General features: G+C 42.2%; 1 protein-coding gene and 1 pseudogene across 2 annotated transcripts; both read right to left on the bottom strand.

The window, feature by feature from the left end:
• Window positions 1-1,717: 1,717 nt before the first annotated feature.
• Window positions 1,718-13,980, bottom strand: MCTS1 (MCTS1 re-initiation and release factor). 2 transcript variants are annotated; one of them, XM_047764352.1, is made up of 6 exons: window positions 13,917-13,980; window positions 12,595-12,747; window positions 11,973-12,070; window positions 8,028-8,161; window positions 4,066-4,133; window positions 1,718-1,928 (listed from the first exon to the last, which is right to left on the bottom strand). In XM_047764352.1, the coding sequence occupies exons 1-6, from the start codon at window positions 13,925-13,927 to the stop codon at window positions 1,847-1,849; spliced, it is 546 nt and encodes a 181-aa protein (XP_047620308.1). In that variant the 5' UTR covers window positions 13,928-13,980; the 3' UTR covers window positions 1,718-1,846. The 2 variants fall into 2 exon arrangements, with proteins under 2 accessions (XP_047620308.1, XP_047620306.1); XM_047764350.1 differs by lacking the exon at window positions 13,917-13,980 and adding an exon at window positions 13,306-13,875.
• Window positions 13,981-17,921: 3,941 nt separating this feature from the next.
• Window positions 17,922-19,957, bottom strand: LOC125118110 (60S ribosomal protein L10a-like; annotated as a pseudogene).
• Between the last annotated feature and the right edge of the window lie 3,023 nt (window positions 19,958-22,980).

Genomic DNA, 22,980 nt, shown 5'->3' with positions numbered 1-22,980 from the left:
GTCAGCCCCTGGATCTATACACTTCATCTATGTTGTATCTTGGGAGGCCCAGCTGCAACAAAATCCAAAATATGGGAGGAAACTATAAGACAAAACAATTTAATTTCTTTCTTCCTTTTTTTTTTTTGTCTTTTTAGGGCCGCACCCTCGGCATGTAGAGGTTGCCAGGCTAGGGGTCAAATCGGAGCTGTAGCCCCTGGTCTACACCCCAGCCACAGCAATGCCAGATTCGAGCCTCCTCTGCGACCTACACCACAGCTCACACAACACCTGATCTTTGACCCGCTGAGTGAGGCCAGGGATTGAACCCGCAACCTCATGGTTCCTAGTCGGATTCATTTATGCTGCGCTACGATGGGAACTCCCAATTTGATTGCTTAATTAATTTAAAGGGAAAATGAAGGAGGGGGAACTTATAGATTAAAAGGAACTTAAATAATCTTGTAAGGTACTAATTTCAAGCAGACCAACCGTTAATAAAAGAGAGGTCAATTTGTCACATATTTGAACACAGTCCAGATATCTGTTCATATTAATAAAGTTAAAATTTTTAGCTGTTATATGATAGTTATTTTTTTTTAACTTATCTTTTTGTTTTGTTTTGTTTTGCTTTTTAGGGCTGCACCTGCAGCATGTGGAAGTTCCCAGGCTAGGGGTCGAATAAGAGCTGCAGCTGCCGGCCACAGCTACAGCCACAGCCTCTGCAACATGGGACGTGCAACCTACACCACAGCTCGTGGCAACACCAGATCCTTAACCCACTGAGGAAGGCCAGAGACTGAACCCACATCCTCATGGATACTAGTTGGATTCTTAACTTGCTGAGCCACAACAGGAACTCCAAAAAACACTCATCTTTTAAAGATACATATTAAAGAAATTATGGAAGTTCCCACTGTGGTGCAACAGGATTGAGGCATCTCTGGAGCATCAGGATTCAGGTTCAATCCCTGACCCAGCACAGTGGGCAATACCACAGCAGTAGGTTGCAACTGCTGCTCAGATCTTATCCCTAGCCCAAGAACTCCATATGCCGGGGGGCGGCCAAAAAAGAAAAAAAAATTATGGATGAATCGATATATCTGAGATTTGCTTCATAATTGGGGAGTGGAGTGGGAAGGAATGAGTGAGATATAGATGAAATAATATTGGCTGGGAACTGAAGCTGGGTGATGGATACAGAGAAGGTCCATTATCCTCTTCTCCCCATACTTTCCTAAATGTTCAGAATTTTCCATAATGAAAAGAATATTTCCAAATGAAAATAAAAACAACCACAGCAGAAATTCCCTTGTGGCACAATGAGTTAAGGCTCCAGCATTGCTGCACCTGGTAGCAACTGTGATCCAGGTTCAATCCCTAGCCTAGGAACCTCCATATGCCATGGGTACAGCAAAAAAACAAAAAAACACAACCACAGCAAACAAAAAAAACACACAAAAAAGAGAGGGGGCACTACTAGGTGCCCTGGGATAAAAATCCTAGTCTAGCTTCAAGCTCCATTAAGTAGTCATATTCACGGGGCGGGGGGCGGGGTGATGTCAGCCATACACAGGAGCAAGTTCATTTACCAAGTCTTGCCGTTCATCTTAAATCGTTAGCCTGAGAAAGGACATTAAGTTGTCTGAGTTTGGTTTCTTACCAGATACCTTTTAATGTCCAAGTTTATTACCCAAATTTAATGTGAGTTTAAGAAAAAATAATTTTTGAAGCTAACAGCGTTTTAGCATCTGTCAAATTTATTAAGCATAACCACAGAGGTATTGCCTTCATGCTGTCACACACAGACACAAACACAGATACAGCACAATATCCATATTTAGCCCAAGTACATTCCTTCTGAGGCTCATTTATATGTCTTCATATGCCACAGCCCATCATTTAAATAATGGATATTTTCAATACCAATTCCTTTGTTGACTTTCTCACTGTATTTTTTTTTTGTCTTTTTGTTGTTGTTGTTGTTGTTGTTGCTATTTCTTGGGCCGCTCCCGCGGCATATGGAGCTTCCCAGGCTAGGGGTTGAATCGGAGCTGTAGCCACTGGCCTACGCCAGAGCCACAGCAACGCGGGATCCGAGCCGCGTCTGCAACCTACACCACAGCTCACGGCAACGCCGGATCCTTAACCCACTGAGCAAGGGCAGGGACCGAACCCTCAACCTCATGGTTCCTAGTCGGATTCGTTAACCACTGCGACACGACGGGAACTCCGACTTTCTCACTGTAGAAGGAATAAAGCACATAAACATATTGTTACTTTTTTTTTTTTTGGTCTTTTGTCTTTTTTAGGGCCACCCCCACGGCATATGGAGGTTCTCAGACTAGGGGTCGAATTGGAGCTGCCGGCCTACACCACAGCCACAGCAACGCCAGATCTGAGCCGCCTCTGCGACCTACACCACAGCTCACGGCAACACCGGATCCTTAACCCACTGAGTGAGGCCAGGGATCAAACCCACAACCTCACGGTTCCTAGTCAGATTCGTTTCCACTGCGCCACGACGGGAACTCCTGTTACACATTTTTATAGGCTTACTATGGTAAATATAATTCAGGGTACATTGCTATTTCACAATTGTTGAGCCACACGTAGGGGATTTTTTTTTAATTATTACACTAACATTATCACCTATATTAAACTATAGTACTCTGCTACAGTTCATGTCTTAAAGTGATTCTAGGGATCTAACTAGTGCATCTATAGAAACAGTAATAATGTCATCAAACCAGGAGAACATCAAAGTGTTATCATTAGCCCTGAAACTAAAGTAATAGGAATAATTTGGTCATCAAATGAGCTCCAACATTTTTAAGATTACTGACTATATTCTGGTACCATATCTTTAATATTTCCTTAATATTTTATACCACCAGGTCAAATTATAAGATAAATACTCTGTGGTGCTGAATTATGTCACTGTTTTTAAAAACTAGCAGCAAAATGTCTTTCCCCAAAACTAATTTAAATCATACGAGGCGTTCCCATCGTGGCTCAGTGGTTAACGAATCCGTCTAGGAACCATGAGGTTGTGGGTTCGATCCCTGGCCTCGCTCAGTGGGTTAAGGATCGGGTGTTGCCGTGAGCTGTGGTGTGGGTCGAAGATGTGGCTCGGATCCCGTGTTGCTGTGGCTCTGGTGTGGGCTGGTGGCTACAGCTCCTATTCGACCCCTAGCCTGGGAACCTCCATATGCCACAGGAGTGGCCCTAGAAAAGGCAAAAAGACAAAAAAAAAAAAATCATATGAAATTAATAAAATTCCTAGGAGCTCCCACTGTGGGTCAGCGGGTTAAGAAGCCAACCAGTATCCATGAGGATGGGAGTTCAATCCCTGGCCTTGCTCAGCAGGTTAAGGATCCTCCGTTGCCTTGAGCTGTGGCATAGGTAACAGGTGCAGCTCAGGATGGTATTGCTGTGACTGTGGTACAGGCCAGCAGCTGCAGTTCCAATTTGACCCCTAGCCTGGGAACTTCCGGCAGGTTCAGCCCTAAAAAGCTAAATAAATAAATAAGGAGTTCCTGTCGGGGCGCAGCGGAAATGAATCTGACTAGGAACCATGAGGTTGTGAGTTGGATCCCTGGCCTCGCTCAGTGGATTAAGGATCCGGTGTTGCCATGAGCTGTGGTGTAGGTTGCAGAGGCGGCTCGGATCTGGCGATGCTGTGGCTGTGGCGTAAGCCGGCGGCTACAGCTCTGGCTACAGCTCGGATTAGACCCCTAGCCTGGGAACCTCCATATGCCTCAGGTGCAGCCCTCAAAAGATAAATAAATAAAATAAATAAATAAATAAAATTTAAAAATTACTAAAAATACTACATACATATAAAACAGCTGTGTTGGCACACAGGTTCTTTTCAGAGTGCTTAAAAAAGAATGCAGTCCCAGAGACAAAAATAGGCATCAATGGCTTCCTAAGTGTTATTAGGAAAAATCAAAAATGAGGCTTCAGTGCTTAAATATCTGTAAGATGTGGAATGTATGAGAGCAAATTTCACCTTTAATTCCGATGCCTCCTGCGTAGGTTACCTATATCTCAAAAGCTAAGGGGACCTAATCAGAGACTTACATATCTTCTGCAGACATCCTCATGACTCCAACACACAGGGCATGCTGTTTTCCTTCTGCCGTGATTGCCTGAAAACACAGGGCTAAGAAAATAATTTATCTATCAAAATGCCTTGGAGAGGGGGTGTCACATGACTACTTAAGCCACTCTGAACCCAAACTGCCTTCTCACTTAGCCCATTAACTCCTTGAGGGCAGGGACCTAGCAAAGTTTATGGGCACATTGCAATAATCAATAATGCTAAATCAATGAATCTAATAATCATTATTGGTTTTAAAGTCAAATGTTAATACTGTAGCCCAATGCCAACAAAAGAAAAAGTCATGCAAAAAAAAGGAGATAAAATTTCTTGCATATAAATATTAAAAACTGAAATAAATAAATATCAATTGTTCTAGTGCTTAAATCACTACATGGTGGATTTATATAAAGGACACATTAATGAATTCTCCTGTGGCTCAATGGGTTAAGGATCCGGCCTTGCAGTTAGCTGTGGTGTAAGCCAGGGGCTACAGCTCCGATTAGACCCCTAGTCTGGGATCCTCCATATGCCGTGGGTGCGGCTGTAAAAAAACAAAAAAACAAAACTAAACAAAAAAAAGAATTAAATCCCCAATCTATCTTTAACAGCCCAGTGTAAGCTAGGAGTCCTACAGTCAATGAATGCCTTTTTTCAGGGATCAATGCTTTTAGAAGAACATACAGATCCTGAGGCTTTGGCTGAAATTCTCTTGAAACTTGTAAATCAACCACATATTCTTTTTTTTTTTTTTTGTCTTTTGTCTTTTTAGGGCTGCACCCACAGCATATGGAGGTTTCCAGGCTAGGGGTCTTATTGGAGCTACAGCTGCCGGCCTACACCACAGCCACAGCTACACCAGATCCGAGCCACGTCTGCAGCCTACACACCACAGCTCATGGCAACGCTGGATCCTTAACCCACAACCAGGGTATGAACCCACAACCTCGTGGTTCCCAGTCGGATTTGTTTCCGCTGTGCCATGATGCCAACGGCACATTCTTTAGAAAATAAGACCTACTCATCTGTGAGAACAGAAGCTTTATTGATGACAGAACTGCTGCTTTAAAAACTTGAAGAATCTAAGTAATGGGAAACTAATATCTGAGTGCAGAGTGCTTGCTCTAAACTGAGTCTTCAGCAACTATGGAGACAGCAGACTTGAGCCGCAGGAGAGAGCATCATTACTGAAGAAAACACTTGAAAATCTAGAATAAATTAGAAGGGAAGAAACAAACAAGTGCCATGTTCATTGGGGACTGAAATGGTGGTATTCTTTGAAAAACCAAGTGAGGAAAAGTAAAGATTAATCTTTAGCATGCATCATTCCTTGGCTGAAACAAACAAAAAAAGCCTTAAAAAAAAAAAAAAAAAAAAGAGCCCAGGAGTTCCTGGTGTGGCTCAGCGGTAAGGAGCCCAACTAGTATCCATGAGGAGGTGGGTTCAATCCATGGCCTCGCTCAGTGGGTTGAGGATCCAGCTTTGGCACGAGCTGTGGTGTAGGTCGCAGAGGCGGCTCGGATCTGGCGTTGCTGTGGCTGTGGTGTAGGCTGGCGGCTACAGCTCGGATTAGACCCCTAGCCTGGGAATTTCCATATGCCACAGGTGTGGCCATAAAAAGACAAAAAAAAGGCTAGTGTAAGTTTCAATCTATTGGGAACAACCATAATGTTTTTGGTTATCATCTGAAGTGTCTAGAATGTTAAACATTGCAGTACATATTTTTAAAAGTATAGGTTCAAGGGCACACAGTACCTCTCTGTACTAGTTTTACAACTTTCCAAAAGTCTGTAACTTTTCAAAATAAAAGTTATTTAGAAGGTAAAAAGTTGGAGTTCCCGTCGTGGCGCAGTGGTTAACGAATCCGACTAGGAACCATGAGGTTGAGGGTTCGGTCCCTGCCCTTGCTCAGTGGGTTAACGATCCGGCGTTGCCGTGAGCTGTGGTGTAGGTTGCAGACGCGGCTCGGATCCCGCGTTGCTGTGGCTCTGGCGTAGGCCGGTGGCTACAGCTCCGATTAGACCCCTAGCCTGGGAACCTCCATATGCCGTGGGAGCGGCCCAAGAAATAGCAAAAAGACAAAAAAAAAGGTAAAAAGTAAAAGCTAGGGGAGTTCCCATGTGGCTTAATGGGTTAAGGATCCAGGGTCATCACTGCAGTGGCTCAGGTTACTGCTGTGGCATGGGTTCATTCCCTGGCCTGGGACTTCCATATGCCTCAGGAATGGCCAAAAAAATAAAAAGGAAGTAAAGGCAAGGTGCCAAGAAAAATTCCCATTTAGGGGACATTTCAGAACTATAAACTTCAAAACTTAGAAAAAGCATAAACATAAAAAAGTAACCTGTCCTCACAGAATACTTTTCTCTATTGGTTTTCAATTCATTCACTCAACATTCCACAAAACTTTGAGCACCTATTATGTGACCAGTATCTATGTCAATACAAGCTGTCCCTAAGATATAAATATATGACTTATACTACCTCTCAGATATAACTGCCACAAGAGAGGACACCCTCCTTTTGAGCACATGACACATTCCTTTTTTTTTTTTTTTTTTTTTTTTTGAGGGCTGCACTCATGGCATATGGAATTCCCAGGCTAGGGGTCCAAATCAGAGCTATAGCTGCTGGCCTACACCACAGCCATAGCAACGCCAGATCTGAGCTCTGTCTGTGACCTACACCACAGCACACAACAATGCCAGATCCTTAACCCACTATGGCCAGGGATCAAACCTGTGTCCTCATGGATACTAGTTGGATTGTTACCACTGAGCCACGATGGGAACTCCAACACACATTCTTAAACCCACTCCAATGGCCTTTTCACTCCAGTGATTTCTCCATTCCCTCTAAGTATGGTTCCTTTTCTTAACCTGAGGCAAATGGCCATGATGACAAAGGAGATGTCCTCCTGTCCAGACTAGTTGACCAAAAAACTAATCTAGAATATAGCTGAAACAGCACTGTAGAAATGGAAATAATTTGCATTACTCAGATACATCATGCAGAATTACTCATCATGAGTGAATAGATCCTTAAGAACTATCTGGGACTTTAACATTTCTCTTTGAGAAAACATGTGCTGAGGCCCAAACAATCAGCTTAAAAATGAACTTTAAAATAAAAGTTGGGGATCACCCATAGTTCCCACACTACTCACTTTTTTTTTTTTGGCCGTGGTGAGCAGCAGCTTGATGTAGGTTCTCAGTTCCCAGACCAGGGAATGAACCCAGGCCACAGCAGTGAAAGTGCTGAGTTCTAACCACTAGACCACCAGGGAACTCCCTCTTTTCCCTTTTGAGCGCTTTTACTCCAGTGTATCTGGGGTAAGTCAAATGTAAAAGTAGCAAGATGATGTCCAGATAAGTGATCCAATCATATCATATACATCCTCTCCATTAATAATCAAGAGATTTATAACACTGGGCCCCAACTCAGCTGAAATGTAGCTTGGACTCTTGTACTACTTGTTCTCATTTAATTTCTAAGATGGGCATAATATTGTCTCAAGAAATAACGTTGCTTCAGAGTTCCCATTGTGACTCAGTGAGTTAAGAACCTGACCAGCATGCATGAGGATGTGGATTTCATCCCTAGCCTCGCTCAGTGGGTTAAGGATCCAGAGTTGCCGTGAGCTGTGGTGTAGGACAGCAGCTGCAGCTCCGATTCCACCCCTAGCCTGGGAACTTCCATATGCCACAGGAGCAGCCCTAAACAGAATAATAATAATAATAATAATAATAATAATAATAATAATAATAATAATAATGTTGCTTCCCACATCTTAGAAAGGCATGAGATAACAGTAACCTCCAAAAAAGTACTTCTCATGTTCTCTTCGATGATGGATCTTTCAGTAATAACAAGAGCACAAAGAACATATTTTTCAAGAGTTACAGCATTGTAGGAAGAGTTGTTTCAAGAGTTGTAGGAAGGATACAACAATCGTATCTACCGCAGCAGGGTAAAGTTTAGCTCCAGGAGAAGTTAAGCCTGGACACATGATATTTGCTCCACTGAGTACAAATTTGATGGCTCCTTTATCAACCTGCTGGTGTGGCAGGATAAAAGGATCTAGAAGAAAAGAAATACATTACATAAATTAATAGGACTCAACAGAAAAAAGCAAAGGACATGAACAAATATTCCCTCAAATTAGAGTACTCTGAAAGATGCAAAATAAAACACCTTCCTTCACTTATTCGTGTGTGTGTGTGTGTGTGTGTGTGTGTGTTTTGTCATTTTAGGACCGCACCCACGGCACATGGAGGTTCCCAAGCTAGGGGTCCAATCGGAGTTTTTGCCGCCGCCCTAGGCCACAGCCACAGCAACACCAGATCCGAGCCAAGTCTGTGACCTATACCACAGCTCATGGCAATGCCGGATCCCCAACCCACCGAGCGAGGCCAGGGATCGAACCCACAACCTTATGGTTCCCAGTCAGATTCATTTCCTCTGGGCCACAACGGGAACTCCAAATTGGTATATATTTTTAAGAAAAGTAAGCCCCAGTGCTAGCAAGAGTGTGGGAAAGCTGGCATTCCCATATACTGCTAGAAGGCTTATAAATGGATACAACCTTTCCTTTGGACTACTTAGCACAATGTACCAACGGCCTTGAAAAAGTTCAAACTCTTTGACTCTGTCTGTAATTCTACTTCTAGGACTTTATCCTAAGAAAAAATAAGAGATGCATGATAATGATATATTTAGGTAGAAAGATATTCATTACAGCACTAATATTTATATTAGAAATAAACCGGAGGGGTTCCCATCATGGTGCAGCAGAAACAAATCTGACTAGGAACCATGAGGTTGCAGGTTTGATCCTTGGCCTCACTCAGTGGGTTAAGGATCTGGCGTTGCTGTGGCTGTGATGTAGGCCAGTGGCTACAGCTCTGATTCGACCCATAGCCTGGGAACCTCCATATGCTGTGGGTGTGGCCCTAAAAAGACAAAAGACTAAATAAATAAATAAATAAATAAATAAATAAACTGGGAATCAGCCTAAATGTCCAACAATAAAGTAAGAGATAAATGACTTAAACTATGTCTATAATATCTATATAATAGAACCACTTTTTTTGGATAATATGTAATACCCTGGAAAATGTCCATAATATGTGATGAGTAAAAAAAAAGAAGAAAAAACTGCCCAAAAGATCAGTGGTTGCTAAGGGTTAAAGGAGAGCAGGAGATGGGAGGGATGAATAGGCAAAGCACAGAGGATTTTTAGGGCAGTGAAACTATTCTGTGGGGTTTGGGGGTGGGCTGGGGTTTGGGATGGAAATGCTATAAAATTGGGTTGCGATGATCGTTGTACAACTATAAATGTAATAAATGTAATAAAATTCATTGAATTATTGCTGCGGGAGCGGCCCAAGAAATAGCAACAACAACAACAACAACAAAAAAGACAAAAAGACAAAAAAAAAATTCATTGAATTAAAAAAAGAAACTATTCTGTAAGATACTATAATGGTGGATACATCATATTATGCAACTGAAAACATCCACAGAATGTATAGCACACAGAATAAACCCTAATGTAAACTATGGACTTTAGTTAATTATAATAATGTAGTAATACTGGTTCACCGGTTAAACAAATGAGGCACACCAATGCAGGATATTAATAAGAAAGGAGGAGTTCCCATCATGGCACAGCAGAAACGAATCCGACTAGGAACCATGAGGTTGTGGGTTCAATCCCTGGCCTCAATCAGTGGCTTAAGGATCCAGCTTTGCCATGAGCTGTGGTGTAGGTCACAGACATGGCTGGGATCTGGCGTTGCTGTGGCTGTGGTGTAGGCCAGCGGCTATAGCTCCCATTCGACCCCTAGTCTGGGAACCTCCATATGCTGCAGGAGCAGCCCTAAAAAGCAAAATAAATAAATAAATAAGAAGAAGAAGAAAGGAAGCATGGGGAGAAAGTATATAGGAACTCTGTACTTTCTGTTCATTTTTTTTCTATAGATCTAAAACTGCTCTAAAAAGGTCTATGTATTAAAAAACAAAAACTATATATAACAGCCAAATTTAAAAAGGAAAAAAATAGGAGTTCTCATCAAGGCTCAGCAGTAATGAACCAACTAGTATCCACGAGGACTCAGGTTCAATCCCTGGCCTCGCTCAGTGGGTTAAGGATCCAATTTTGCCAAGAACTGTGGTGTACACAGGCACAACTCGGATCTGGCCTTGCTATGACTGTAGTGTAGGCTGGCAGCTACAGCTCCAATTTGACCCCTAGCCTGGGAACTTCCATATGCCATGGGTGCAGCCCTAAAAAGACAAGAAAATAGGAGTTCCCGTCGTGGCGCAGTGGTTAACGAATCCGACTAGGAACCATGAGGTTGCGGGTTCGATCCCTACCCTTGCTCAGTGGGTTAACCATCCGGCATTGCCGTGAGCTTAGGTTGCAGACGCGGCTCGGATCCCGTGTTGCTGTGGCTCTGGCATAGGCCGGTGGCTACGGCTCCGATTCGACCCCTAGCCTGGGAACCTCCATATGCCGCGGGAGCGGCCCAAGAAATAGCAAAAAGACAAAAAAAAAAAAGACAAGAAAATAAAAAGGGAAAAAATGCATTTAAATATAACACATAGATATATATACAATACAGGAAATAACTGGTTGGAAGTACACTGACATACTAATGATGGTTACCTCGAGGTCATGGGAATACAAGTAATTTTATTTCTGTATTTTCCAAATCTCTAGAATGAACACACATTCCTTTTGTAATTTAAAAAAAATTATTTTCTGTGTTTATATGTATCTACTATTAATTCATAACTTAATAATGAAAGGATCCCTGAAGGATTTAAAACAATGACTGTAGCAAAAACTTTTTAGACTTCTCAGGGGTCGAATCAAAGCCTTAGCTGCCAACCTACACCACAGCCACAGCAACACCAGATCCAAGCCTTGTCTATGACCTACACCACAGCTCACGGCACGCTGGATCCTTAACCCACTGAGAGAGGCCGGGAAGCAAACCCACGTCTTCATGGATCCTAGTCGGGTTCGTTAACCGCTGGGCCATGAAGGAAACTCCCATATCTCTATTTATACACACACATTTTTTTTCCTCTACCATTTGACATTTTAGACATATTGCATGCCAGATACACTATGATTTAAAAAGCAGAAATTTTACTTCACAGTTTAAGAATTCTTGTGTACTGGGATCTCACTTTCCCTTGATTTTCTTTTGTAATGTACTCAATTTAATAACACGCAAATATGGATAGGTAATAAATATCATTTTGTTTCCTAACATCTGACACTGACACTCAACTAACAATAACTGGGACTCCTACAATTACCTGATGCTTTCCCTTATACAGAATTATTTCTATGAGGCAAATCTGGATACAAATTTAAAAGAAAATGCTCACAGCACTTATTAGAGTTTGTATAATTATCTAATTGTTGTCTACTCTCCCAACCAGACTGTTAACTTCCCAGGGACAGGGACCAAGTCTGTCTTTGCTTCCCATTAACGTTCTCAGGTGTAAAGCTCAAAAAATATTTGCTGCGGAGTTCTCTTGTGGCAGCGTGCTAAGGATCTGGCATCACTGCAGCCGCTGGGGTTGCTGCTGTGGCACAGTTCAATCCCTGGCCTGGGAATTTCTACATGCCTTGGGTGTGCCCCCCCCCCCAATTTTTGTTGAATGAATGAATGAACACTCTTTCTTGGAATTTCTGGAATGTATAATGAAAGAATTTGCATTTTTCAGATTTACCACAAGATGGGGAGGGGGAGGATTCATTTTAACTTTATATTCCACATAACCTAGTACTAGTAAGTTAATAAGAAGAAGTTATTTTCAGCTCCTTTTGTCTTTCCATATCCCCAAATACATATTTCCTAAGAAGACTTACATTTGTGAAGTAATCTTAGGGTTGGATAAAAAGGCCCTTCTCTTTGTCTAAAAAATAGTAACTCTCCATTTACTGTAAGGATTTCTATATGTTCATGGCTGTAAGACAAATGTCACAAAGTACCAAGTTAAATATTTTCTTTCAAAAATGAATACGCCAAACATCCTTTAAATAATATATATACAAAACATGCATATACAGAGATGCAATAAGCTTTTTTAAAATTTTTCAATAAAAAAGAAAAAAATTGTTTAAATCGTTTTACCTATCATACCAGTCCAGTAGAGAAAAGGAGGGAAAAATGAAACCTGCTACAATTTTATTTCACGTTTTTATTATTTTAATTTCCTTGTTAGATAATAAAACAAATCTCTAAAGTACAAACTGAAATAAATCCAGCTCTGAATAAAAACATTTAATTAACTCTTTAACAAAATAATCAGTACACAAAGCCACATTTTTCACAAACATAAAAAATTTTTAAAATACAAATAGTGATGTTTTATTCATTTAGAGTAGACAGTTGTGAAAATAATTACATTATAGGGCAATCTAATCATGCAATAAATCTAATCATACAATATTCAGCTTCTCTGAGCTTTACACAGAAAAAAAGACTTACCATCTCACTATTTTGACAGGATCTTTCTTAGGCATGATTTGATTAAGCCATGGTTCAATACCTGGAAATTGCTCTATCAATTGATTCTTAATACCCTTTATAACCGAGGTTTTCAACTGGATGAAGTTGGACACATTTTCTTTTTCATCAAATCTGCCAAATGATTTTTGCAAGGAAAAAAAGGCATTTCTAAGAAGACATATCAGAATAGCTAGAGGTATTGTTTTAATTAATCACCTATTTCCAAGAAAGTATTTAGATGCCTAAAATAATTATGAAATAAATTGTTTTTAAGATACTATTTCCCTTTTATTCTGTCCTGCACAATACCAACGTCTTAATAAAATATTTAAATAAACTGTCATACGTACACAATTAGCTGAGGGACAAGGGAAAGGATATGAAGCATATTTCATATCATAGTCTGTAATCAGCTACACAAATGCCTTTCCTGGAAAATCTTACTCAACTCTACCCAGGAAGAAACTGATTCCCACCTATAACAAAACCCGTGTAAAAAAATCAAAAGCAAAACAAAATAAAATGAAAATACCCTCAAGCGTTAAGATACAAAAGCCCAACTTAATTATAACAGAAAGTCAGCCCCTCCTAGGCTCTGTAATCTGCTGAGATTTTTTTTTAAAGTGATGACGACGATGGTATTTAAGATCCCTATTTATTTTTGCTCAAAACGTCATGCACAAAACCCACCTTCCTTTGCCCATGTTCCCCCTGTGCTTTTTGCGTCTATCAAATCTGGAAGGCAATCTCACTAGGTAGGTTCCCAAAGAACTTCTGTCTTCCTTACACTCAATAGCCTATGCGGCAATCACGGTATTTTCAAGACAAAGTTAATCTGGCAGCTAGGCAATAGGCATGACAGGCCGCTAGCTTCCTGTCACCCAGACTCCTTCACTCCCATGACCCAGGAAGTCAAGCCTTCCCTTATTCGGTTCATAACTAATAACCACATGGCAGTGAGTGCAGGGCTCAGCTCTCGGCTAAAGAGCTTATGTCCCTAAATCACAGTACAAGGATGTGATTGGTAGAATCCTTGGGATGGAGATAGGATTGGGAGAAAAAGTAAAAGAGAGGTAAGGAGAAAGAAAATGAGGGTGGGAGGACCGAAACCCATTTGAGGACTGGATGAAAAGCTTAAAGAAGTGTTGCAAGTTGCGAGTTGAGAGCATAGGACTATAGAAAACCTTAGGGAGTAAGGATGGCTGGGGCTGGGAAGAGAGAAAGGGAATTTTTGCTCTCGCCCTCTTCCCCACCCCCACCCCCTTTGTAAGCAGACGATGGAGGCCACAGTATGTCCTTACTTCTTGAACATGATCCAAGGTGAAGGGGGCGACGATAGGGAAGGGCCCAGAACGGGGGGGGGGGGGGGGGGGCTGAATTAGCAAGGGTCCCGCAGGTCCCCTTACACGAGGAAGGCCGGCATTGACAGTCGGAGCTGTTGTCGTTATCCGGAAAGGCAGCCAGCCAGCCTCACTTTACGGTTCTTAGTGAAATTTGACTACTTCCGCTTCTCTAAATACGTCGGCGCTTTTGCCGGCCCTTTTTGGGTTACCGATCCCTGTCCAGAGCGGGTAACTGAAGGGCGGGACTTGAAAAGGAAAAAGAGCTAGAGCAATCATTCTAGTAGCAGGAAGAGAAGAATGGAGTGGGCGGGGCAATCAATCAAGGTACTATTTAAACCCGTTGCGTCACTACGGATTCCTCAAAGGGTCAAGGTTCTTCCGTGTATCGTTGCTACCTACTGTCAAACAATTTTTTAGTGGGAATGATTTTTGTTTCCCGAAACAACCGAAGGGATTGGTGCTTACCGACCAGCATGAATCTTGGCAAGCCTCTTGACATCATGCTAATGTAGTGGTGGGCTTGCCGAGTTTAGCAAATAAAAGTACAGGACACCTTGTACAGGACATTTGGATTTCAGATAAAAATGAATATATTTTCTAGTATAAACTATACCTCATTCAATATTTCGGAAATACTTTATTCCAAAAAAAAATTTGCTTGCCTTCTGAATTTAAGTGGGCATCCTGTATTTTAATCTGGGAGCCATACTCACTGGCCAAAGAGAGGTGCCTCCAAAGAATTCACTAGGTTGTGGTCCCCTGCTTCACCCTCATAACCATAAGTTGAGCTTTAAATCAAGAGAACTTCCTGGAGTTCCCTTCGTGGCTCAGTGGTTAACAAACCCGACTAGCATCCATGAGGTCGCGGGTTCGATCCCTGGCCTCGCTCAGTGGGTAAAGGATCCAGCGTTAGCGTGAGCTGTGGTGTAGGTCGCAGACACGGCTCAAATCCCACGAAGGACTGGCGGCTACAGCTTCTCTTCGACCCCTAGCCTGAGAACCTCCATATACCTGGGAACCTCCACGTGCCGTGGGTGCGGCCCTAAAGAGATAAAAAGACAAAAAGTAAAATAAAAAAAGAGAAATACCTTACTTAAACGATCGAATGTCCTCTAGGCAATCAATGCTAGACTAACTGATTGAAGAAATAACAGCTAAAGAAACACGTTTTACTTATGCAATTTTTTTTTTGTCTTCTTTTTTGAGGGCGCACAGCATATGGAGGTTCCCAGGCTAGGGGTCCAATCAGAGCTGTAGCTGCCGGCCTACACCACAGCCACAGCTGCGACCTACACCACAGCTCACGGCAATGCTGGATCCTTAACCCACTGAATGAGGTCAGGGATGGAACCCACAACCTCATGGTTCCTAGTTGGATTCGTTTCCATTGCACCACGACAGGAACTCCCTACTTATGTAATTTTTAAAAGTAGATCAAATCAAGGGTTTTGATCAGCAAAGAAAGCATGGAAAAATACAAAACCTGAACAGGCACTACCTAGGCAGTGGGGTAGGTGTGAAGGGATCTGTAAAATAAATACACCCCTGTCTCTCCAGGGAGCAAATACTCTAGTCTGTACTGGGGAGATGGCCATTTGGGTTGTGTTTGAATTGTACAACCAACTCAACTTGCCTTGATTCCATGGTAGCAACACACTTCTGATTATAATTTAGCTTCTCGTGAGGTTCTGCACAGAAAGAATTTGCTGTTTTCAAATTATATCCCTGTGAACAATTGTTTGGCTTTGTAAATTAGTCATTTAGGATGTTGTTTTCTGCATCAATCTCTTGTGAATGTTCTGAGAGTGAATCCACATTCCCAGCATCAATCAACTCTGTGACATTCAAAGTATTGTTGATGAACATGCAAAACTGAATCCCAGACTCCAAGCTGTGATTCGTGCTACACTATTGGGCTTCTTACCAGAAAGGAGAGCTTTCCTCTCCTGGCAACTCTCACATCACCCTGGGAGCCTACCATGTAACAGTAGATACATTATAACAGCCATAAACAAGGTATTATTAAGGGGTTTGAGGTAAGTGAAAATAGATATTTTATATTCAATCTATACATAATAACACTTTAGTAATAGCTGTGTATTACACTAGTAAATAAAAGTTAACTTGATGGACCCCCAAATTAATAACATCTAGATGGACTTCCTAATTTATTGAACTTTTTGAGAAACCTACTAATTTTAGATTTACTAAAAATTAACACAACATTATAAATCAATTACAAGTCAATAAAAATTTTTAAAGATGAAAAGTAAATAAAAAGTATATGCTGGAGTTCCCGTCGTGGCGCAGTGGTTAACGAATCCGACTAGGAACCATGAGGTTGAGGATTCGGTCCCTGCCCTTGCTCAGTGGGTTAACGATCCGGCGTTGCCGTGAGCTGGGGTGTAGGTTGCAGACGCGGCTCGGATCCCGCGTTGCTGTGGCTCTGGCGTAGGCCGGTGGCTACAGCTCCGATTCAACCCCTAGCCTGGGAACCTCCATATGCCACAGGAGCGGGCCAAGAAATAGCAACAACAACAACAACAACAATAACAACAACAACAAAAGACAAAAAAAAAAGCATATGCTGAGTATTTGCAGTGCTAGAAATAATAGCTAACTTTTCATGCTATAAGAATTATACATACTCTAAATTATGACAAATCCCACATGCATGGAATTAGCTAATTGCTACATGTGCATACATATTTTAATCCACTTTCATACACTCTAATAATCAGAGAAACCAAATCTGAATTATGACAAATTCCCAGTTATGTCATTAGCATGAATGAGGGAGGTATTTAGTTCTGCATGTGCGCTTGAATACCTTTATTCATAACCCATCTACACAGATACATGGGCAGGAGCCCACTTTTCACTGCAGTGTGTCTCTGGTTTTATGTTGTAAATGAGATCATTATAAAGTGGGTTCTGTTTCTCCAAGGTTATAATTAAGGGTTTACTCCTGACAGAACTCATCTTCAAATAAATCACTGCTGCAACAAACAGTATGTCATAAAAGAAGAAATACCTCAAAATAAACCTCTTCAAAAAATGAAATGTATTCATGAAATAGTTATAAAGGACTTTTATGTTTTAGACATACATGCTGTCTATGCTATAATTTGTGCATACAGAGTTCCCATTGTGGCTCAGTGGGTTAACAACCCAAACAGTATCCATGAGGATGCAGGTTCGATCCCTGGCCTTACTCAGTGGGTAAGGATCTGGCATTGCTGTGAGCTGTGGTGCAGGTTGCAGACGTGGCTCGGATCCCAAGTTGCTGTGGCTGTGGTGTAGGCTGGCACCAACAGCTCCAATTTGACCCCTTGCCTGGGAACTGCCATATGCCATGGGTGTGGCCCTAAAAAGACAAAAAGTAATAAAAATAAAATAAAATAAAATGCTTACACAGGGGGAGTTCTCGATGGCCTATCAAATTAAGGCTCCTGCACTTTCACCACTGTGGGTCTGGTCGCTGTTGTGTGGCACAGGATTAATTTCTGGGCGAGAAACTTCCACAAGCTGCAAGTGCAGCAAAAAACAACAACAGAACAAACAAGAGAGAACCTGAAATAAACATTGCAGGTCTCGTTTAAAATAACTAATTAATTAAATTAAGTTAAATGCTTACACAGCTATTCCCTGGCCTGGGAATTTCCATATGCCATGGGTGTGACCAGAAAAAAAACCTCAAATAAACAAAAAACAAAACAAATGAACTCCTATATACTTCCCCCCCTTATCTTTTTATCTTACTTTTTAAAATTTTATTGAAGTATAATTGATTTATAGTGTTGTGTTAGTTTCAGGTGTACAGAATAGTAACTCATATATATATTATGAATATATTATGAAATATTGACCATAGTTCTCTGTGCTGTATAGTAGGTCCTTTTTGATCCGTATACTTTTACTTTTTTTTTTTTCATGGTGGCAGGTAGCTTTTTATGCTGTGCCTCAGTAGAGGCGCTAGGACTTGCCCATGGTGCTCTTAATGTACAAAGCCCAGATGTATTGCCAATTTTTCTTGAACAATGACACCAAGAAGTTGACAACTAAGTGGATGTTGTACACAAGCTAATCATCTGTCATCTTCATGTAGCCAACAGCCACTGCCGGACACAGTACCTTCTTTATCTGGAACTTGATGGTGGACTTCACTTCATCAATTTGGCCACCATATTCTCATTGTGGGTCTGCAAGGAAGGAAGGGAACTTGCCAGCATTATTGAGGCCTGGGCCTAGGATTTGTGGGATCTGCTTGATGAGAGACCAAAAAGGCATTGTACTTCTTGGCCAGCTTTTTGATCAGTTTTTTATTCTTGTCGAGTTTCTTTGGTGCCTTGATGTCCACGTGTGGGATATCCACAGCCTTGGCCTCATCACAATACTGCTGGGCTCCAGATCACGCATGAAAAACTTGGGGCAGGGAGTAGACCTAAGCCTAACAGTGCCTGAGAAGTGTTTGTCCTTCTCAGGGTCATGGTTCTTCAGGTGGATTTGAGGCTCCACTGTCTCAAAAAACTTCCCTCGCTTGTGCTGGTTCCCATGCAGGACTTCCCGTGCCGCCTCATAGAGGGTGTCTCAGGAGACTGCTTCTCATGGTGCCTGGCAGAGTAATAACCGGAAAAGAGCTGGTCCTTATTCTTTAATATTTGGCTGCACCTGCAGCATGCATAAGTTCCCAGGCTAGGGATTAAACCTAAGCAAGAGCAGTGACCCAAGCCACAGCAGTGACTTAACTTGCTGCTCCAAAAGGGAGCTCCCTGGTCCAAATAGCTTTTTTTTAATTGAAGTATAGTTGATGTACCATATTACAAGTGTGCAAAATAGTGATTTACATTTTTAAATGTTATATTCCATTCATAATTATAAAAACATCTATACACTTTTTTTTTTTTTTTTTTAGGGCCGCACCTGCAGCATATGGAAGTTCCCAGGCTAGGGGTCAAATCAGAGCTACAGCTGCTGGCCACAGCCACAGCAACACCAGATCCAAGCCATGACTTTGACCTATACCACAGTTCCCCAGCAACAGTGGATCCTCAACCCACTGAGCAAGGCCAGGGATTGAACCCACATCATCATGGTTACTAGTGGGATTCGTTTCTACTGCACCACAACGGGAACTCCAGCTCCCATATACTTTAAATCATCTCTAGATCACTTATAACACCTAATACCTGCTGATACTATGTAAATAGTTGTAAATACAGTGTAAATACTATGTAAATAGTTGCCAGCTCTGCAAATTCATGTTTTGCTTGTGGGAACTTCCTAGAATTTTTATTTTGGAATATTTTCAATCTAGGTTGGTTGAATCTGTGGATGTGGAACCCTTGGATGGAGGGCAGGGAGGGCAACTGTGTTCATTTTGGGTTTTCTTTTTTCTTTTTTTTTCCCTTTTTTTGCTTTTTTAGGCCTTCACCTGCGGCATATGGAGATTCCCAGGCTAGGTGTTGAATCAGAGCTGTAGCTGCCAGCCTACACCACAGACACAGCAACACAGGCTCCAAGCCGCATCTGCGACCTATATATACCACAGTTCATGGCAATGCCAGATCCTTAACCCACTAAGCAAGGCCAGGGATCGAACCTGTGTCCTCATGGATGTTAGATGCGTTAATCACTGAGCCACATTGGGAACCCCGGTTTTTCTTTTTTATGTTGTATGTTTTCTCCAACTATTTCTGGTAATCCTTTGTTGTGTATGCATATTAGTGAATAAGAAGCAAATCAGTTAGCAAAGATAGCTTGCATGGATTCCCTCTGTAGTTTTGTGCCTCTGACTGGCCTGTTTCCTGAGCCAAAGGACTTTGTGTAAGTGGGTTATGTGTGTTGATCTGTCAGGCTGCCATTTAAGGTAGGTGTGTATGAAGGAGACAGAAAGGTTGTTCTCCCCACTCCCTGCAAATTGCCAAAACAATTTTACTCTGGCAGTGGAGAACTTCAGTGTATTTCTCTGTTGTCCAAACCTGCTTCTCGTTCTTCATTTTTCCATATATTTTGTGGAAGTTCAGATTACACCAAGGTTTGCTCTGTTTTTTTCTAGGACCCTACACCGACACTAGAAAACTTTTGGAAACAAATAGCTTACTTTTTTTAGCGTGAAATTTTTAAGTTTTAACTTCAGAATGGATTGGGAGAAGGAAAGGTAGGACTGATCACAAGGGGGCCCAACTGATCCTTTTTTTCTGAATGCAATTCTTTTGACCAGAGAGCCTTTCCTGCTCTTTGCATTTATTCATTCTGAGATTTGATTTTCTCTGGATTTAATCCAGTAATTTTCTCTTGCAGGTTTTGACTAGGCTCCTCCTTCTCTCTTATCAGTATGACCATATCTGATTTCTGTCCTCAAGGGAGTCTTCACAATTTCTAAACCACTGATGATACACTTTCCTTCAATTATACTCTTGGTCCTTTTGCTATTCTGATCTTCTAACAGATTTGAGGAGGGAAGGATGGGGACAAAGTTATAAGTGCTTGGCCTGCCATCTTGATCTAATCTGACCGAAGTCATTTTCTTTTTTTTTTTTTGTCTTTTTGTCTTGTTGTTGTTGTTGTTGTTGTTGTTGCTATTTCTTGGGCCGCTCCCGCGGCATATGGAGCTTCCCAGGCTAGGGGTTGAATCGGAGCTGTAGCCACCGGCCTATGCCAGAGCCACAGCAACGCGGGATCCGAGCCGCGTCTGCAACCTACACCACAGCTCACAGCAACGCCGGATCGTTAACCCACTGAGCAAGGGCAGGGACCGAACCCTCAACCTCATGGTTCCTAGTCGGATTCGTTAACCACTGCGCCACGACGGGAACTCCCGAAGTCATTTTCTAATGTCAGTTTGACTGAGGCAAGGACAGTGATCAGGGCTCACTCAGAGAGGTCAAGAGAAAGGGCCTCTTCGGTGTAACTTCTGATCACACAGGACTTCTAATAAATATCCATTAGGATTGAGAAATCTGGTATCTATATTTTAGTGCTTCTGAGAAAGCCAAGGTGACAATTAGCAGCCATGACCCTCAGAACAGAAAAACTGTACACAAAAAGTTCCTTCTTTGGGTAAGTTGATTAGAAGAGGGCACTCATTTGGGTGGGCCAATTATAAAAATGTTTGCCTTTCTCTACTGACAGTAGCATCCCTGCATTAGGGCACAAGGCTTGTAGACTAGCAGAGTGTGGGCTAAATTTTATCCTCTCCCATCCAATATACATACCGCCTCAGTGTACACCATTGTGCAGGGCATATCCTGCAGAACCATATATAGGTAAACAATAGCCTCTGCCAGTGCCCCTTACACCCAGAGACAAGGTCTCTACCCTCTGGGCTTCTTCCAATTCCATGCACAGGGCTGAAAGGTCAGGTTCAAGCTCAGAGAGACTGCTCAATTAGGCCTCCTATGATAGCAGCCTTTGCTCCCCACTACCCACTGTCCCAAGAGACAAGCCTCTGACCTCCCTGAGCCCTCACAGAGCCAGCACTGCAGAGCAGCCAAGAGATCCTGCCTCCAACAATCAGAGAGCTCTGAATTTAAAGACTAGGCCCTCAGAGTTCCTGTTGTGGCTCAGCATTAACAAAACTCACTAGTATCCATGAGGATGTGGGTTCAATCCCTGGCCTCCCTCAGCAGGTTAAGGATCTGGCATTGCTGAGAGCTGTGGTGTAAGTTGCAGACGTGGCTCAGATCTGGCATTGCTGTGGCTGTGGCCAGCAGCTGCAGCTCTGATTTGACCTGCATTAGGCTGGGAACTTCCATATGCCACAGGGGAAGCCCTAAAACAAACAAACAAAAACCTGAGGAGTCTGTGTAGAGGACATATGCTGCTTTGGTTTGCCCAGCATTCCTTCCTCCCTGCTTCTGATAATAGCAATCTTCTTCCTTTGGAGACCTGCTCCCCCTTCACTGTTCTTTCAATATAGCCCAGGCGGGACCAGCAATGTCAGCACCTTGCCCCATTCCACCTCCACACACACAGCTGGGCACCTAACCTAGGATGGGCTAATCACAATATCACTGGACACTGTGGCAGCTCCAAGGGGTAGTAGACCTATGACCCAGGCCAGAGATATAAGACATTCCTTGGAATATTTCAGATCAGAGGTAAAGAAGTAGCTTTCTCTTTTCTTTGGGTCTTGAACTGTAAGTACACAACCCCAGAGTAGATGGTAGCTGTCTCTCTACCATGTGGAAGAGTCTTAGAGAATGAGGTAATACCCAGAAGAAAGAGCCTGAAAAGACAGAGGAAGAGATGAGTGAGAACCTAGGTACTATTTGAGTCTCTGGATCCAGGTGTGTCTGAGATCTGCACTGCCCTGACCAGTTATAGAAACCAATAAACTCCATTTCCTCTTAAGCTTATTCGAGCTGGGTTTCCATCACTTGGAAATAAGACTCCTAACTAATAATACAAGCTGGATGTAAAATGAATGTACAGACTCCAAGAGCTTTCATTTTCCCACTTTTTGAAGTATTACAAAGTAGTTTTCTTTTATTTTCCAGAATTTATTATACAACTTTTTTTTAATTATAAAACTTTTTAAACATACAGAAAAGTTTAAGGAATTTCACAGTGAACACCAATATACCCACCAGGGAGATTTTTACAATTAACAGTTATTATTATATTCCACTAACTTTTCTTTTTTTCTGGCAATACTGGAAATAGAAACAGGAAAAAGAAGTGTCCCACACAAAATAGTGGAAAAAGATATGTGTGAAACGCCAACTGGTACAGACAAATAAGGGCTCCTCAAATTCTGCTCTCTCTAGACGAAGGGTCGGGAAAGGAGCAACCTAGCAAGACAGAAAATTTTAAATAACTGATGTACTCTAGCCCAAGGCCACAGAAAAACTGCACCCTGCCCGTCACCTGTGCCACCGTCGGCAGGCTATCTCGAGGCTGCCATCCCACTTCTTCAGCCCGCTCCCCTCAGTGGAGACCACGTGAGGAGCCTGGCACCCCTCCGCCCTCCACACTGGGATGGTGTCAGAGGAACCCCCCCCCAAGGAAGGCCAGAACT

Source organism: Phacochoerus africanus, chromosome X, assembly GCF_016906955.1.
Source record: "Phacochoerus africanus isolate WHEZ1 chromosome X, ROS_Pafr_v1, whole genome shotgun sequence".
Lineage (NCBI taxonomy): Eukaryota > Metazoa > Chordata > Mammalia > Artiodactyla > Suidae > Phacochoerus > Phacochoerus africanus.
This window is presented reverse-complemented; position numbering and strand designations above follow the sequence as displayed.